General features: G+C 45.3%; 2 protein-coding genes across 6 annotated transcripts in view; one reads left to right on the top strand and one right to left on the bottom strand.

Moving 5' to 3' along the window:
- The window catches only part of DMAP1 (DNA methyltransferase 1 associated protein 1), a 35,813-nt gene extending 21,251 nt beyond the window's left edge, over nt 1-14,562 (top strand). For all 3 annotated transcript variants that reach the window (XM_028733708.2, XM_028733710.2, XM_028733709.2), the window contains exons 9-11: nt 5,831-5,903; nt 6,921-7,204; nt 11,486-14,562. In XM_028733708.2, the coding sequence (XP_028589541.2) occupies nt 5,831-5,903; nt 6,921-7,204; nt 11,486-11,545 (417 nt within the window). In that variant the 3' untranslated portion in view covers nt 11,546-14,562. The remainder of the gene's footprint in view (nt 1-5,830; nt 5,904-6,920; nt 7,205-11,485) is intronic.
- Nucleotides 14,563-15,489: 927 nt separating this feature from the next.
- The window catches only part of ERI3 (ERI1 exoribonuclease family member 3), a 200,421-nt gene continuing 197,646 nt past the window's right edge, over nt 15,490-18,264 (bottom strand). For all 3 annotated transcript variants that reach the window (XM_077928796.1, XM_077928797.1, XM_028733724.2), the window contains one exon: nt 15,490-16,917. In XM_077928796.1, the coding sequence (XP_077784922.1) occupies nt 16,835-16,917 (83 nt within the window). In that variant the 3' untranslated portion in view covers nt 15,490-16,834. The remainder of the gene's footprint in view (nt 16,918-18,264) is intronic.

The raw sequence follows: 18,264 nt of genomic DNA, 5'->3' as shown, positions 1-18,264 counted from the left end.
TTCACAACCTCCTTGGGCAGCCTGTTCCATCGCTGTAGTGATCTGACAGCTAGGAAAACCTTTCCTAATGGATGACTTAAATCTAAATGCTTTTAATTGAAATCCTTTGGTCTGTGTCTTATTCCTAAAGGACATGGTGAAGAAAGGTTCTCTCCATCTTGGGAGTTGAGGATGGAGGTGGAAACCCACCAGGAATGCCCCTCACGGAAATGAGTTGAAGTTGCACAGCAGTACAGTATTTGTGTGTAATGCCCATTGATTCCAGAGCCGCTGGCTCAGAACCCAAAGTGGATCATGCTCCGCATGTGAATCTTTAGATATGGTTACAGGAAATCTAGGACAGCATAAAAATGGCTGATGGCATGCATTTAGTAGATTATTGTTTTACAATAAACCTTGAAGAGTGGCAGACAAAAATCTGCCCTTTGATCAGGTTTAAATACAACAGAGGATGAGCTCACTTCTCTAGGGTGACCATAGTGTGGAATTTAAAGCCAGTTTGGACATTTCTGAGTGAAAAAGAAAGCAATTCAGGGCTTGAGCAATTAACAGGAAATAAAAAAAACTCTAGTTCCAGGGAAGTTTCTAGTGCCTGATTGGAAGCTGTAGAAAAAAGAAGACAGGTTTTTCTGATACTTGTTGCTGCAAGAGTCTGGCACTTTTGTTTGAATGCTTTGCAATTGGACCATGGACTTCAGTTGAGCCCAAATGTGGTGGCACTCTCCTTGCAGAGTATTATGAGACCTAAATGTATCTCAATCAGTGTATCTAAAATTCTGAGCAGGCTTAAGGAAAATGGTAATGGTTTAAATAATATGCTCATAATAGCCCTTACACACATGCTTACACACATTCTTACAGTGTCTGGTAGGATCCTTGATCATTGTGGCATAGAATTTAAGCACAAGTGCTTCAGTAGCAAAACCCATGAAGAAATGTAGTAGCTGTGCAGGACAAGTCAGAGCCTTTTTCGTGGTGGCACCCTATTTGTGGAGTTTTCACTTATTAACATCAGAGGTGGCAAACCTTCATAAAGACAAAGGGCTGCATTCCCGTCTGTGAAAGCTTTTTGAGGGCCACATGTCAGTGGCAAATGAGGCTAGAAGCAAATGTGGGCCAAGCAGCAAATGTAAATGTTGTCTTTATACCATAAACTAGTTTCTACACACACTGACACACCCACCCTGCTATTCTCTGTCAAGACAAGCAAGAGGCATCCTTAGAGTTCAAGGACACATTCCAGCCAGGCAAAGGGTATGAAGCAGGGCCTGTGATGGGTGTTGCCTGGGGAGAGTCCTGAGGTTCGGCCAGAGAGGCCTAGAGGGTTCCATTTGGCCTCAGGCCTGAGGTTCCCCACCCACAGCTATGTTAGGCACCTACACTGTGACCACGTAAACAGCAAGTGAGGTGTACCTGTTTACTCAAACTTTTTAGGTTTTAAACAACTGACTGATTTAGCTCTCTTCTCCTTTTTAGTTGTCTTTGTTGGTGTTAGAACATATTTTTTTGTTTTACTGTTTTTTAAAAATAAAAGAGGGCTTGGAAGTGTGCCAGGCGTGAATATTCTTGCCTGTATTGGTTCATTGTCTTACTCTGGCAACCAGGAAGTTGTTTACTAGTCTGCTCCCTGCCAGTCTCATTGGTGGTTCAGGGAGAAAGTCCCACCCACTTGCCCCTCTGCAAACTTGCGCTCTTCTTCCAGTCACGTGGCCTTGATTCATATATTGGTGTGTTGCCCTTTTATTTATTTTTCTCTTTCTGCACAGTTCATGCATTTACTGGTTGTTTATAGCGAGGACAAAGGCTCAGAGTCCCTAAATCAAAAGTGATGCTGGCATAATTATAAGCACAAGCTGGCGTTGCAAAGAGGGCTGCAGGGAGAGGTTGTCAGAAGACGGGAGAATCCAAGATATATTAACCTCAAAAATTCCAGCTAATCACTTCTTCAATGTGAGCAATCCATTTTTTGAGATATGATTATTTGGGGACTTTAGTAATAATAAATAATTCTAATAGATTACAAAGAGGGAGGGCCTGACACTACATGCTTTTCAAGAATCCTTCCATCGCACTTGCTTAATAACGAACTTTCTCCGGTGTTGCAGTGGGGTGCCAAGGGAAGCACTTTATTGCCTAGTGGAAAACAGCAGGTTGTGATTGGCCACCTTTAATCTAACGTGGCTCCTGAAGGCTTTCAATCTGCCATAAGTCCCAGCATGCAGTGTTGCCATTTTGAGCTGAGATGTGTTGCAAGATACAGAATGGTCGTTTCAGATATGTAGCCTGCAGATTCCATCTAGGTGGCTAATGGCCACCAGCATTTTTCGGAAGCATCTTTGTCAAACTGATTCAGCCCTGTGCCTCATCCCAATGTTTTGTTTCCAGCACTATCCAGTCAAAAAGCAATGCTAAACAGCTGGATTGTTGCATTAATCTGCCCCCATTAAAGATCCATGCAAGACTTGTCTGGGAAGGAAATGGAGAAGTGTGCGTAGGAACAAAACTGCACATGCTACTAATATCAACTTCATACTTGGTTTTACATCAGCCTTCAGTACATGTACCAACATGTGACTATTGACATCCCCAGTTTTGCTCATAAATTGATACAAGCATCCTTTTGAAGCAGAAAGGGTTAATTGACAGAGTTGGGAATGAAGCTGTATCTCTTTTTATCCAGTGTAGCGGGATCTCTGCTGAAGGGCTGATGCGGAATGTGGACTCTTAATGCAGGGAAACATCCTTCCTGCACATTATTAGGGCAATAACTTGGGACTCCTGGATTAGAGGAACTTTAGTGAGCTCTGTCACAGGCACTGTCATGTCAGAAAGGCACTTCTGTTAGAGGTGTTGGGTTACCCAGATCTCTTTGTGGGCAAATAGAGCTGAATCTCACTCCTGAACCTAGATAGGTCTCTGAAGCAAGCAGAAAAGAGCATAGAACATCAACAGTTTTAGTCACAGGTCCTGCTTGAGGGAAACACCACACATAGCCAGGGGAATAGGTCCCTGTGGTAGCCAAAACCAGCACTGTTTATCAGAGTCCTGTATTTTGTAGCCTTAGAGTTCTGTCAAACTTGATTGCACCAAAAATCTTGCAGGATTTAAGAATGCCTGCTCTTCTTAGCTGCCTGTGCTTTTGGCTGCCGAGGTGAGTGGAGCATTGGGCCTTCCCCTCTGCCGTTGAGACAGCCAGGCTAACGGAGCCTACCTAACAGATTATCAGCGCCCTGTGAGTAATAGACTCCTCATTTAGTTTTAATACATTTTGCATAGAGAGCAATCAACCTTCATCAGTCTTAAAGATGAATTGGCTTAGCCAGCTAAATTTTAAAGATATTAGTTCGACAGCAGCCGCATAAATCATAACGTTTTCTTAATGACGGTAAAATTAAAATATACTCTTGCTTGAAGAAGCCAATGGAGCTTTCATGTTCACAGGCCAAATCCTCCCCCAAAATTAAAGGAAAGCTTAATTGATGTTCTCTAAAGCCGAGTAAACTCAAAACAGTCCCGCTTCTCCTGAGTTGGCCTCGTATTTCTTCTGCGGTCTATTGGTAGATCTAAATCCATCCAGACTGCTTCTGTCCCTTCCTATTCTTGAAGCTGCCAATATATCAGGCCAAAACATAGCAAGGCAATAATCCTGGCTGTTTAAAGACTCTGGGTCCAGCTGTCAGTGCTTCCTCGCTTGTCATTGATGGAGCTCTGATTGACACATGAAGGAGATCCTCCTTATTTCCTTCTGCTAGTATATAGAAGACAGCATATCTGGAGCTGCGATTAGCAGGGAGGAGTGAACTAGAAACCTAACAAAGCTCTTTCAGATAGGAAAGGTGCTTATTCTGAATGGAAAGCATCACATGGCTTCCCCCCAGATCTCAGCCATACAAGTGTTGTTCTACTGGCTAGAAAACCTATATAGCGGGGCGGTAGATTTTCTAAGGATACACAAAGAGCCTCAAAACAGGATGTGATGAAATAGTGTTTCCTTGTGAGGAGATGCTGTTCTCTTAAGCAGGGTACCATGTGTTAAGAATCTGATCTTCCATGTTTTATTGTTGACCCTTGTTGGCACCTTCAGAATCCCATTAGACATCTCATTCTGGCTACTTCCACACACTCTAAGGCAGGGTTTCCCAAACTTGTTGTTGGACTACAACTCCCGTCATCCCTAGCTAGCAGGACCAGTGGTCAGGGGTGATGGGAATTGTAGTCCAAAAGCAGCTTGAGGCCCAAGTTTAGGAAACCCTGCTCTAAGGGAACCTCTGCCTGCCCTTTGCAGATTTGGGAATTCTTCACAATCCCCGTTTCTGGCCTGAAGTTCTGAGAACCTACTGCAAAGGGATGGGCACTATGGGGAGTAGTCATGACTAAGAGAAGGCAAAAATTATTGTTTCCTCATGAGAATTCTGATAGTGCCTACCTGAAAACAGGCCTCTGATTGACTTACCTTGGCAGCCAGTAGAAATCTGTTTCCCTCTCACCACTGCAGTTGATCCCTTCACTTGTAGGTGAGGCTGATTTATGTGATTATCTGTGCTGCATCTTTCCTGATTTTAGGCTGATTGTTTTTCACAAGATGGTTGTAACCATGCTGTGATTGTCCATGAGGTTGGCAGCCTTGTTGGTGCTGTGTCCCAGCAGTATTTGTCAATGCAGAGAGACGCTTTACATGATATAATCCTCCTGTGAGTTGGTAATGTGAATCTGCTCTAAATTATCTAACTGGTCAGAGGCTGGAAGCAACTGGGAAGTTTTTCCAGTTTCCTGCTCCCAGTATCTTCATGACTTGGAAGTGGCCCTTTGAGAGAGGCTGATACCTATATTTCCTATTGAAAAATCAAGGAGCGCCAACCTGATACTAGAAACTGAGCAGTGGTGCAGGGATCAACTTTCTGCTTGTGTCAGAAAAGGGCAAAGGGCAGAAATGGGAAGAGGCAGGTATCCAAAGTTGATGCCCTTCCAAGTAGTCCTTGTTATACTTGGGTTTTTGGAAGCCCAAAGGGTGTGTTTGAAGGCCATTAGCTTGGCTAGTTTTCCCTGCATGCTCAAGTCCCCTTTTCCCACTTGAAATTGTGCTTGAGTTCTTTGTACTTTTCCTTAGCTGCTTGTTCTGAGTTGCTCCTGCCTGTAGGGTTGGAGTGAGGGTGGTTTGGGGTTTTTTTTTTAGCTAAGTGTGATCTCATGCCCAGCTTGGGTTCCCTGCCCTTGCCTAATACTTCCCTGCTCCCCATACCCCCCTCAGCTCCACTGTGAATGTGTGTTCACACTTCTGCCAATTGAGTTAGTGTGTGTGCTCTTTGTGCCTCTTTGCGTCTTTTGTTAGAAAACTGGCTCTGTAAATGAATCCCACGGCTCTGGGCTCGGCAGGTAAAGGGAGAAGGAAGTCTGTTAGTGCACGAGTCTAATCAGGCTGGCAAGAGCAAGTAAAGTAGGGCAGCATCGCACATTAGCTGCTGTGTAATTGAGCTCTTTGATGGGCAGGGCACTGCGGGAGAGGGTTCGAAGCGGAGCAGAACTTTTGTTGTTAATTCAGTTGCACATGGAAGCTGTAAAGCTGTGCATCTCCGCATCTTGGCACCGGGAGGAACTGAAAAGCCCTTGCGACCAGGCTTTTCAGTCCCTGCCCTTGGCCCTCGTCTGCAAACTTTCAGGCCTTCTTTCTGCCTCCCTCTCCCAGCACTTGATTTCCCTTTTCTCTCTTTCTTTCTTTGGCTCGCTTTTTTCCCCGTGCACTATAAAAAGCAAAGCTCCCTTGCCGTTTGAACTAGGCGGCTGTGAGTGAGGGCTAGCTCAGAGCTGTGTGGCTGTTACCTTTGTATTCCAGATGAAACTGCCGAGCTCCGTGGGACAGAAGAAGATTAAAGCCTTGGAGCAGATGCTGATGGAACTCGGAGTAGGTGAGTAAAGAGGGCAGGTAGAGAGAGAGAGAGACCCATGGAGCAAAGCCTTTGTAGTCAAGAGAGGCTATTTTTTCCCCCAAGTAATACAGCCAGTTCCTTGAATAACACTATGTGAATGGGTTTGAAAATAAGATCTTATGTGTTTTGTTAAAAAAAAAAGAAGCAGCAGCAGAGGGGTAAAAGCCAGAAGATGATGCACAAGAATATCCCCCCTCAAAAAATTCCTCCCAGTCGAAAAGTATTTGAACAGAGTCTTTTGTCTCTTTCTCTCTTGTTTGGGTTCTTTAAGCCATCGAGAGTGACAGCCCAGTATTAAGGAGGCAAATCTCTTCGTGCAGGGAGAGGTACTGTGAAAGGGGTTAGTGGCCATTGTCTGTGAGACTCTGCCTGGCTTTTGTGCTTCCTTGTTGCTCCTCTTCTGGATGGGTCCCATGCGACCTGTGTGGGGATATGCCTGGCCTGCACTTTTTGGCTGAGGGGCAAAATACAACCTCCCTCTAGCCTCTCCTGGGTAGGGGAGGCAGTGGACTCCCTGGATTCAGCGAGTACAGTAATGCTTGTCTTCAGTGGCTTGTTCAGGTTGTGTACTAACAGGGTTGCCCAACTGATGCCTTCCATTGAAGAGGAGCTTCTTCTAGACCATCCCAACCTTGGGTCTCCAGCTGTTTTGGGACTACAACGCCCATCATCCCTAGCTAGCAAGACCAGTGGTCAGGGACGATGGGAACTGTAGTCCAAAAACAGCTGGAGACCCAAGGTTGCAAAATAGTGATCTAAACTGTCCTCACATCCCTGGCTTGGCACAGCAGTGAAGGCTTGGCTGGCAGTGAGTCTGATGCAGGCAAAACTTCCCAGTTGTGCTACATCTGGGGCAATAAAGGACTTGACTCTTTAATGCTTTCTGCTTTAGCCAGTTTGGACTGAACCAAGACCTACAGAGGAGCATTGGAGCAGTCTGCAGCTGGCCAGGGACAGAGTTCCCTTGCTTAACTTTCTTCCTTTCGCCTCCTCCAGACCTGAGTCCGATGCCGACAGAGGAGATTGTCCAGATGTTCAATGAGTTGCGCAGTGATCTGGTGCTGTTGTATGAGCTCAAGCAAGCATTTGCAAACTGTGAATATGAGCTGCAGATGTTGCGGCACCGCTATGAGGCATTGGCCAAAGCGGGTAGCACAGGGCCCAGCACAGATGGTGGCTCACATGCTGATGGACAGTCAGGCTTGTGCACTGAAGAGAGCAAGGGTGACACAAAGGAGCAGATCATTGATGTGGTGGGGGCTCCCCTCACACCCAATTCGGTGAGTAGATATTGATGTTGGCATGCCCTTGCACCCCTTTTGGCCTGCTTGAAAAAATAACACTGCAAACCAAGACCTTTTAAGGTCACTGGGGAATCAGAATTGTAGAGACCCAAGGGTCATCTAGTCCAACCCCCTGCAATGAAGGACTCTGATGGCCATCCAATCTCTGCTTTAAAACCTCAGAGAGTCCACCACATCTTGTGAGGGTCTGTTCCACGGTCGAACAGCTCTTACTGTCAGAAAGTTCTTGCTTATGCTTAGTCAGAATATCCTTTCTTGTAACTTGAAGCCATTGGTTCAAGTGCTACCCTTCAGAGCAGGAGAAAACAAGCTTGCTCCATCTCCTCTCAGTAAGGGAGATCCTCTGTCTTTCCGCTCCATGGTTCTATGCCCAAGAAAGTTTTTTCCAGTGGAGTAAATGGGATTACTCCAATGACTTGGGCTTAACATGGATATGATCAGGTCATTAGTCAGCTGGCCACTAAACCCTTCTTGCTTCCTTGCATAATGGCTGTCCCAGTATGTTGGCACAGCAGTGTGTCAGGATGTTTTTTTAAAAAAATGACTTTTCTTTTTTGATATTCAAGAAACTTTCTCTGTAAGCTCTAAAGGTGACATGGAGTTTTGAGTAACCGCTCATTCTTAGAGGCTTCTCCTACTGAATGGGCTTCACCATACTATTGAGCCCCACATCTCTGTGTCATAAATTCTCACCTGCGGGGGGGGGGGGGAGGAAGCTTCAGCAGCAAGCCAGTTTAGAATTCTTTTCTTCCTCTAGAGAGTTTTCACTGACTTGTGTCTGTTTGCAAAACATTGCACTTATATGTTTCCCCAGTGCTGCTCTTTTCCAACTCCATACTTGGAATTAGGAACAAAAAGAATGAAGGCAGCACCAGGAGGGTTAATGTGACCTGGGCTCTGACATATTTGAAAGAAATATAATCAAGTTAATTCACTGCAAGGCAAATTTGGTACCTAAAGGGCCCCCCTGTTAAATACAGCTCTGACCTTTACCGGCTGGTTACACAAAGACGACACAATTAGATTAGTCCAAGACAAAAGGTCAAGCGCATTCACACTGTGACCACTTTATGCTGTCTTTGGAGGGGAAAGAAATTCCACCCAGCAGGAGGGGGGCATCTCAGGGAGGTTCACTGTTGCTGCCAAGATGGAGGGGAGGGGCATAAGTATGTGGGGGAGTGGTGTCATTGGGGTGTGTGTGGAATGACACTGCTGCCAATCAGAGAAGCTGCCCCACTTTCGATGGAGTGTGTGCCTCTCTCCCTGCCTTTCAGGGAGCTGATCCTGCTGCTGTGGGAGTTATTTGGGCACAGAACCATTCTGCTCCATGACTAAAGCATCCAGAGTGTTTTTCCTACTGCCTGTCTCTATGTATATGACACCACCTGAGTGAACAAGTGGACATTGGCTTAAACAGGTGGTCAGTGAGCGATAATTTTCTGCAGTTCTCACGTGGGAGCCATTGTTGTTGTGGCTAGATTATTGGGGTTGAACATGGGAAGCCTGGGTTCAAATCACTATTTGGTTATGAAGCTGAGTGACCTGGGCAAGGCAGCATTTCTCAGGCTGGTCTACCACATAGAATTGTTGCTAGGCTAAATTGTCATTCTGAGCTCCTGTGTGGGAAAGTGTAACAAATAAAACACTCTCTAAATGCTTGCAGCTCCAGTAGCGTGGCCTTTCCCCAATCCATGATATGCAGAAAAGACAAGAGCACAGAACAAGCCCGGCACTCACACGCAGAATGAAGTCTATTAGGACTTAACCATGGCAGCCAGGGTGATTCTGTAGACTAGAGAACACATAAAATATCATGCCTGTCTCCAACAGCTCTTGTTAAGTTGCCTGGCATGGAGCTACTATGTATGTGGAGAAACACATCTTGGCTTCACGTTTCACCATGTTCTCTGCATATTAAAAAGTGCCTTGTTTTGTATTTTCCAAAAGTTCTAGCTTTCAGTTTTCTGCTCCCTCTCCTGACAGCACCTCCTTCCCAGTAATGAATTTGGAATCCTCCCCACTGTAACCTGCATTAGCAACAAACCCACCCACCACATGCTCTCTCATCCCAAATAATATATACAGGCATTTGAACCACCTATGAATGGCAACCAAATTGCTGGTCATTGGTATGGACCTGAAAGACTATACAGGAACCTTAGAGGAGCAATTGTTCCTTCCCCAAAGCTTCTTCAATATTTCACTTGGGGTGCTAGCTCTGTTACAATGGAAACTGGACTCTTTTTTGTAATTCTGTAGGAGAGATGGTCTAGCATTCAAGCATCTGCACGTGACACCACTAGGCTTTTAGTGCTACATTTCCCTCTCACCGCAGGCTGGAAAAAAATAGAAGAGAATATCCACCTTCATAGGCTCAGCTTTTGGCCACCGGACTGCCAGCCCAGTGCACCCCAGCCTTGGTTAGTCTGCTGTGGGCATGTCATGATGCCCACTGCTGGCAGCCCACAGTGAAGGGAGCCTTCTCCCCACCCCCACCCCAGAGCATTGCTCTGCTGACCCAGGAGGGACGCTACTCTGGGCCTTTGCAGGGTGAAAGGTGAGTATAACTTGGGAACAAATTAGTTCCAAGCAGAAGTGCAGCCAGTTACTCCAGATTAGAGCCTTTGATTTGTGCGACTCAGACTCCACTCGCCCATCCATAATGAGTTGACTCTCCTCAGAATTCCTCACATCAGCACACTTTGTTCCTGGGCTCACAAGTCAGCCCATTAATGGGGAAAGGAAAGGACCTTGCCTCTAAGAAGTCTCAGGTTCAGAGTCAGAATCATTTGACTTTTAAGCTGCCTTTATCTGAACTCCTGCCGGCTCCTTGTTTTCTGAGCCTGCTTGAAAGTGAGAAGTTACATTGTTAACATCAAACATCCTTCCTTCCAGATGGAGTTAGAAAGCTCGCTTGCGCGTCTATATAAATGTGTATCTGTATCATGATACGTGTGTGTTTTATAATATATATTTTCTCATTTTAAAATCATTCCTTTCCATTAACAGGGAGCCAGGTTCCCAGGCTCTTGTAAATTACAATGTAGAACATTTTTCCTAACCAGACACTTTCCGTTTTTGCCCACGGCGACGGGCAGAGCCAAGCTAGGGAAGGTGATTAATATGAATTTGTGACATATTTGAAAGATGGCTCTTTTGCCATATAAAGATTATCAAACACATGCGCTCATCCCCATTAATTCGGCAGCTTCCCTGGGAAGCTCTCGGGCCCCCACTCCTTTGTTTCCAGGTTGGGCTGGCTGCTTTAAATGTACCTTTGCTCCTAATTTCCCAAAATTCTAGGTATTGTTTTTCACAGGGTGCCAGTTAACGAAGTGGTGCGCTTTCCCCACTAATCAAAGCCACTGAAGGCAGCTAGGCATGCATTTTCTGCCATGGAGATAGTTGCATCCCCAAGAAGTGTGGGGGCTTCATTATTAATACAGGCTCTCAATCATTTATGCCTGAAACATTTAAAACAAGGAAAGGTGGTGGATGGCAGCCTGTGGTTCCCAAGAGGGCTCATTTTAATTTCTTTCCTCCATTCACTGTAGACCTGGAAAAGGAGAGGGTGCTGGGGTTTTTTGTTTGTTTGTTTAAATGCCTTTCACTTCCTGCATTGGCCTTAAACTGCCAATGTTGCTTGATAAATTCGGTGGATCATTTCCCTTTTCTCTGCATTGCACTCTCTCTCCCAGTTGATCTGTTGAGGAAACTTCAGGCACTTTTAGTACAATTTGCAGACATCCCAACTTTGCTAAGTTTTCACTGTGTGCCCTTGGGAGGGGCCTGTGACTGATTTAGGGGTCATGCATCAGCCAGTGGAATCTGCTAATCCTGTTAAATGCTAATTCACAAGCTTCAGGCAGGCTTGTGGTTACCTCTACTCCTTCCCTTTATGTGTCAAACCTAGAAATACTGGCTCCGGAAAGGTCTGCACCATACCAGGGGGTTTGTATTGGAACTTTCATCCTCTTTCCATCCCTTCCTTAGTTTTGTCACTAGTCATTGATAAGACCATTTTATGGTGAAAAAACAAGCTTAATGTTGTGCCTCAAAGTTCCTCCAGGGCTTTTAAGTACCAGGCCTGGTCCAGAGTCTTCTCGGGTGTTGTGTGGTGGTTTTCTTCCTGAATTCCTTGTCTGGACACACCCGATACCTTGGGTTCTAGAAAAGGGTTTGTGTTGTATCTAGCACTGAGCCAGATGGTCTGACCTCTTATTAACACCTGTCTTTCATTTCTGCTTCTTGGAACAGAGAAAGCGCAGGGAATCTGCTTCCAGTTCATCGTCTGTCAAAAAAGTGAAGAAGCCATGAATTGCCTGAAGTTCCAGATCCTGGATGTCGGAGGATCAGGACACTGACTGCAGGGGCAAGATGGCCGCATTTGCCAGTATGCGTACTTTATGCTATAGGATTCCTGCAGTGACATTGCCCTCTCTTGTTCCAGAAAAGGGTGTTGCTGCCCCAGGTAAATGGGTTGGACTTCCTTGCATTAACAGCCTCATACTGGTTGTTGCTGTGATTGTGTTGTCTTTCCTATGTCTGATTTTTGTAAACTTCCTTGTAAATACAGAATCCATTACCTCTTGTTCCGTAATCTGAATCTAATCCAGCACTTGTGAGTGGGCAGAAGCACCTTTATGGTGGTAGGAGCTGCTTTTGTCTAGATAGAGCTTGAGCTGGAGTAGGCAGGTGCTGGATCAGCAGCTAGATCTTATGGATTAGAATAGTTTTTATGACGCATGTGAGGCAGGAGGGGACAAACACCCGCCTAAGACTCCCTAGTATAATGCTACACATGATTAACTATCTCACAACTGCAAGGAAAAGTCGGTTGTAGTAGCAGAGACTGCAATGCAGAGCTACATGGATAAATTATTTTATTGAAAACTTATCTTTGCAAGAAAAGAGACATATCTCAGGCGCTTTGAACACCGAAGGTCTTCCACCTTTTGCAGTGCCACCATTGAAACATAGTCTTTTTTATGGTCCTAGTTGGGCACTAATTCTCACACCACCATCCCATTCCCACTGGAAGACATGCTTGCTTGTTTCTGGCTTATTCTTACAGAATGTTCTTCTGGATATCCACAAAGTTCCTATTTCCCTCAGTGTTTCATCTAATTATAGAATAGTTGGTTGACTCATGTGCCCTGCATATGAATTAAACAATAGAGTTGAGGAAAAGAACCCCATACTGTATCTTAGGTGATGCATTCATTCGTTGCAGGAGGTATTTCCTGCTCTGATGAGAGGGGGTCATGCCTCTGCCAAGATGTTGCCTGCTCTCCATGTATTTTTCTAAGTCCTTATACTAAAAATAATTTAGATCTTCCGTTTGATTTAAGCAGTGGCACCTTTTTAGTTAAACAAATTTTCAATATCAATTTAGCGAGCCAATTTAATGCTGCATCTCTAGTTTTCTCATCTCTCAGGTAGGTGAGGTACCCTCCCATATCTGTTAAGAGTAGCCAGAATTATTCTGTGTTATTTTGTGGACATACATACCCATCCTGAGTGTCATGGTGAGTTTTTTGTGCTACCATAAAAAAGTAGTTCTACAGACTCTTTTAACAGGACAATCCTGTGTGTGTTTGCTTGGAAGGAAGTTCCATTTTGTTCAGTGTGTTCCTGTTGTAGCCTGCTGCATGCAGACCAGTATCTCTTATACCCTCCAGAGGCGACTTGGTGTGTGATAATTGTGTTGATTAGTGACCAATGGAGCAACCAGCTGTATGCATGCTGGTTTTCCAAGAACCAAAAAGCATCCATTTCTCATTGCTAGACTCAGCTTCAGCTGTAAAGGTTTGGTTTGATAGTGTAGGGTTGAATATTCCAAGTCAGTATAATTAAGCCTGTGTATACAATTGCAGGAAAGGCTATGTTTTGCTATTAAATATAGAATTCAGCACCAAGAAGGAAGTTTCTAGCCCATAAGCTTTTACAAAGGTCACCTTGAAAGTGCGTGAGTATTTCTGGTGAGATCTCTGAAGCCATAGGAGGGCTAAGTAGGACTTCTAGTGATCAGACTGTGGTGTTTTGCATAGCTCTTTACCCTTCCCTAGAGTAGCAAAATAAATTATGCAAAATGAGCAAATATGTGCATATTTGCATAATGCATACAGGCCATGGAATTCAAGTTTTAATTTTAATTTTGATGGGGTTTTTAGTGCAGAACACAAAGCCCTAGGTATAACCCTTGCCCTCAGCAGGAAGAAATTGACTGGCTACGTCTAAGACTTCAGTCGCATGTTCTCCAGTGTGTGGCAGGCAGTGAAGCCAGTGATACCCTCAAGAAGAGCTAACTGTAAGTAAGTTTGGTTTCACCAGTGTAAAAATATTGAGTGCTAGCCTATGAGGTAGCCCTCCATTCTAGTCTGGAGTTTCTCCACCTTGCTGACTGCTTTAATGACTGAATTGTACTCTTCTCCCCCCACCCCTGCCCAGCCCTTTCAGATATTCATCTTCCATCAGAAACATGTTGGAAGAAGGGCTATGATACTTTTGGCCTGGCTGTCAGACCTAACTCATGCTCTACCTTCCCCTTCCCATTTCAAGTGCAACTGGGAATCGATAGTGCATGACAACGCCCTTTGATTTACATTCTTGCTGGCAGAAAGAAAGGTCAAAGGCCAAGTTCTTCGTTTTCATAGAAAACTAATTAGACGACTCCATCGACACTGAATCAATAAAACTGATCAGGTGATTACACAGAGGGAGCCATTAAAATCCCTATGACCTTTGATCTCAAGTCCCTAACCTGAGGTGGGAAAGGCTCAGTTATATTCTCTAGTGCTTGGAGGACAAACCTCCCAAAGTGAGATGGACTGGCCTACAAGGCTTCAGTGGGTGGTGGTGGACACAGGCTTTGCTGACTCTGCTGGTTGTATCTAGTATGTTCTCATTTCAACCCCTACTGCATGAATGGTCATGTGGATAGAAAGGCATGGCAGACATAGACAAAGGGTTGCTAAGGCAATTACCTTCTGCATTGGTGCCATAAAGAGAGAGCTGGCCCTAACTGGAACAGACCCCCAAACTTTTCACTGCTACAATGGGAGGGGAAAGAGCAGAGACCAACACTGAAAGGGGATAGTGATTTATTTGGGGCTTTGTCTTAAGCTACGGAGTCGATTTGTATGTTCTCCAAGCCGCTTGCTTTGTTTTCAATCTCCCATTTGTCATTGTTGTCTAAATCATAAAAGATTGTTCACATTGGTGCATAAGCCATCTTAGGTCATGTAGCACTAAACAAACATTTGGTAATTATTCATTGGCCTTCTGTGTTCAAGTTTATTTGACTTCTATAAAATGAGTCATGATTTTTTTAACATGTAGCTCCAGGCTTTGCTCTGTTTTACATGGTATATTGTTGTAGCTAACGGAGAGAAAAGGATGGGAAACCATATAAACTTCAACAGGGGCCAGTATCTAGACCTGAGTATTGCCCTCTGTGAGCACCACTTCTACCTGCAGATTGGGGAGGGTGCATGAGCCAGTGTTCTCCTGTGGCCCAAGCAGCCTATGGACTTTGTGTGCTAAGCATCCTTGATGGTGCAATGAGCTGAGGTGATAAGATGTAAATATTTGGCTTCTTCAGGATCCTCCTTTCACTGAGGGGCCCTTCAATAATGTTAAACAGATGGTATGAAAACATTTTAATGGTGCCCACTGATTGGCAGTGGGTGCAAATACCACTTTCAGCAAAACCCAGCTCTACTTGGGAGCTCCAAATCTAAAAGGTCTCAGATACAAGCTCCACTTACTAAGGAAGAAGCAGGACCAAACTTTAAGGTTCCTGCTTCTTCCTTTGCAGCTGCATCTTTGCCTGACATCACATTATGTCAGGTGTGAGGCAGGTGAGTGGGACTTGGACAAAATGGCCCCTGAGGCCTGATTAGGGCTGTGGGCTGGAGGTTTCCCACCCCTGGTGTAGAGCACAGGGCAGGAGGCTAACTATTGTGAAGGAAAGTATGACCTATTTTCAAGATACTTTCCTGGGGAAGAACTAATAAGGAAGCAGCTTTTGTTTTGGCTACAGATGGGAATATGTGGGTGACTTTCTCTCATGAAGGTACTTGTGTCACAAAACAATCCCAGAACGCAAATCCATTTAAAGATGGGAGAAACATCTGTGCAGTTACTGCCAGATTACATGGGCAGTCGAAGAGGTATTGGGAAAAGGAGTTTACTTAGCAGCATATTTCAGATAAAGCCTCCCCCCGGCCCCACTCCCTTACAGCATACAAGGAGCCAGGTTCCTTTCCCCCAAACTTTATTCATGTGGCACATTTACAGCAAGGATGGGAATAACGAGCCAATGAGGAGGTCAGGTTGGGTTCAGCTGGAACATCCACACACCATGCATTATTTACCGGTAAGGCCCAGTGCCTGTATCAGCTCACAGCCTGACTCTTGGTGTGGCTCCCAGGTAGGTGGCAGCTGGAGCCTATCCATCTGGGGATCCATTCAGCAAAAGCTAGGGCAGAAGGTTTCAGGAAAATACTGAGCTGGGAGAGGGCGAGTCATTCTTTATTTCCGTCTTCCCACACTGGACCAAGGTGATGGGAATAGGATAGGAAGAATAGGCCACACCTCTCAAAGCAACAAGTCAGTTGCAGCCGTTGTAGGAGGAGGAGGAAGTCAGGTGAGCAAAGGGCAGTAACAGAGATGTCAGTCAATTTGCAGATCCCTGCTGGGTAATGGGAACACAGCCCCCTGCTGGGCTAGCAGTAATGGGCACGTCCACTGCCTGCAATGGACTGCATGCTCCATAGGGGGGCCATGCGCAAGTGCAGGGTGGATGCACAGTAGGGTTCCCCATGTTCGGAGGAGGCATGAGCAAGGGATCACAGGGTTCAAGAAATGCAGGACATGGCGGTGAGCATCAGCCAGGATGCTCCTGCCTACGATAACCCCTGCTGAATGAAGCCCCAGGGAGATAGGTGGCTCTTGGTGGGCAGGGAATACAGGCACTTTACCTTGAACAGAAAGAGCCGAGCTTCCTCAGATCACATACAGAAGGAATCAGAGGGTTAGTGTTTATTCAAAACAGAAGGGAAGGAGGGAAGAAGCCTGCCGAAGAAGGGGGGGGGGGGCTGTCTGGATGCTGCTCAGTCAATATTTAGCTGACACGCAGGAGACACAGTAACAGATTCACACAGGAAAAGGGGAGGGGGGCTTGACCGCGGTTGTTGCGATATTGGACTCAAAGTAATAAGGGCGAGTGCCCCAAACATGGCGCCACGGTCTTGCTACAGGCGCAAATATGAGCAGAGAGAGAGAGAGAAAGATGCCAATGGAAATCGGAAGCCAACAAAAGGGAAAACAATCTACGTCTCTAACCATGTGGAGCAAGCGCCCTAGGGGGCTGCAGGCTGGGCCAGGCCGGGCAGGCAGCCGGCCCCAGAGAGGGAGTCACGTCAGGCCTACACAGAGATTCCAGTTCCATATATACAGCCTCTACTGGCAGAACAGCAAAACTGACGGAGTCGTGGGGTTGCTCGTTCCTCTGTCCTCTTTCTGTCGTTCGAATGCTCCAGCCCATCACGCCCAGGTAGCAGGAGCCGGCCGCATGCAGCCCTGTCTGGCCGGCCCCAGAGATCAAAAGGGCTTGGAGGTCTGCTTGAAGATGAACCCTCTGTGAGCCAGTGTCTTCATGATGTTGGCAATGTTCTTGCAGTCATCTGCCGGTCAAAGGAAGAACGGGCGTGAGAACGGTCATGTTATCTTCTTCTTATTATTTATTTCATTTCTATACCACTTCATATTTTAAAGAGAAATCTCAAAGCGGTTTACAGCATATTAAAACATCAATAAAACAATGTTGAATTGGACAGGTACGGAAATGCTTGGAAAAAAGGATCACACACATACCCCATACTTATAGGCAGTGCTTTGCTTCTAGAAAAAAAGCTGCCGGTATGGGGTATCCTTGAGTACCCCCAGGAAAAAAAGCACTGCTTATAGGCATACAACAATCCACACATAAATGCTGACCTTTCGCAGACATATGTGCCCATAAGCATGCATGCATGCAAACACCTCTATGATTCATGCACACCCTAGATGTGCTGTGGTAGTACTGGCAGCATGGAATGTCCTTCTTGTCTCTGGACTCGTCCACACTTCTGCTTGTCCCACCACTTTCCCCTGGGAAAACCTGCTCTTTACCACTGAATCGGAGCAAATGCCAGCTGGGATTTTGGCATGTTGATGTTTGCTCTGATTCAGAGGCAAAGAGTGGGTTTTCCTGGGGAAAGAGGCAAGGCAAATGGAAAACTGCTCAGAGCTGTGCCTAAAAAGCATGGGACAAGCAGAAAGCCTCTTGGAAAGCTGAAGTGTGGATGAGCCCTTTGTCTCAGCCCTACTTAGGCTTCCTGACTATGGCATGTAGATCTTCACGGTGCATTCTGCCATTTCCAATAAAGTGGGATATGGTTTAATTCAGTTTTACAGCCCTCCTCCAACTAGCCTAGACTGCATCCTTTTACTGCTAGGCTGTGCCCCCACCCACATGCATGAGCTCTGGGAGTTTCCAGTAGGTCCCAGCTCTTGAAAAATGGAAGACCACTGTTTTAGAGCAAGGCTGCAATATACCAGCTACTCATTTTTGTATCAATTCAAGAGGAACAACTACTTCCTCTTCAAAACAGGAATAATGTGGCATGTGGTAATCCTGATATGATATAATTGAGGCTAGGTCTAGCCTCGATTTAGTATTTTAAGGAGATTTTTCATTTCATATCTCATAAAAATACATCCAGATAATAATGAGAACACAAAACATACATTGCAGGTTTGTATTATTTAATTTGTTTTATAACATTAGAAATATAGTTAAATAGAAGTTTGGAATTTCTCACTTTGAAGAGAAATGAACAAGGAGCAGTTTTGTATGACTGTACAGCTTTGGGAGTTATATTGACCACTTGAAAATTGAAAAATTTCAGTTTTGTGAGCAGGGACACATCCTATTGGGGGGAAAACACATTCTGTAACACCGGGTGGCCCTGCTGATTTCTAGCATTGGA

Source organism: Podarcis muralis, chromosome 5 (genome assembly GCF_964188315.1).
Source record: "Podarcis muralis chromosome 5, rPodMur119.hap1.1, whole genome shotgun sequence".
In the NCBI taxonomy this organism is placed as follows: Eukaryota; Metazoa; Chordata; class Lepidosauria; order Squamata; family Lacertidae; genus Podarcis; species Podarcis muralis.
Note: the sequence above shows the minus strand (reverse complement) of the source record. Positions and strands in the feature narration are given on the sequence as shown.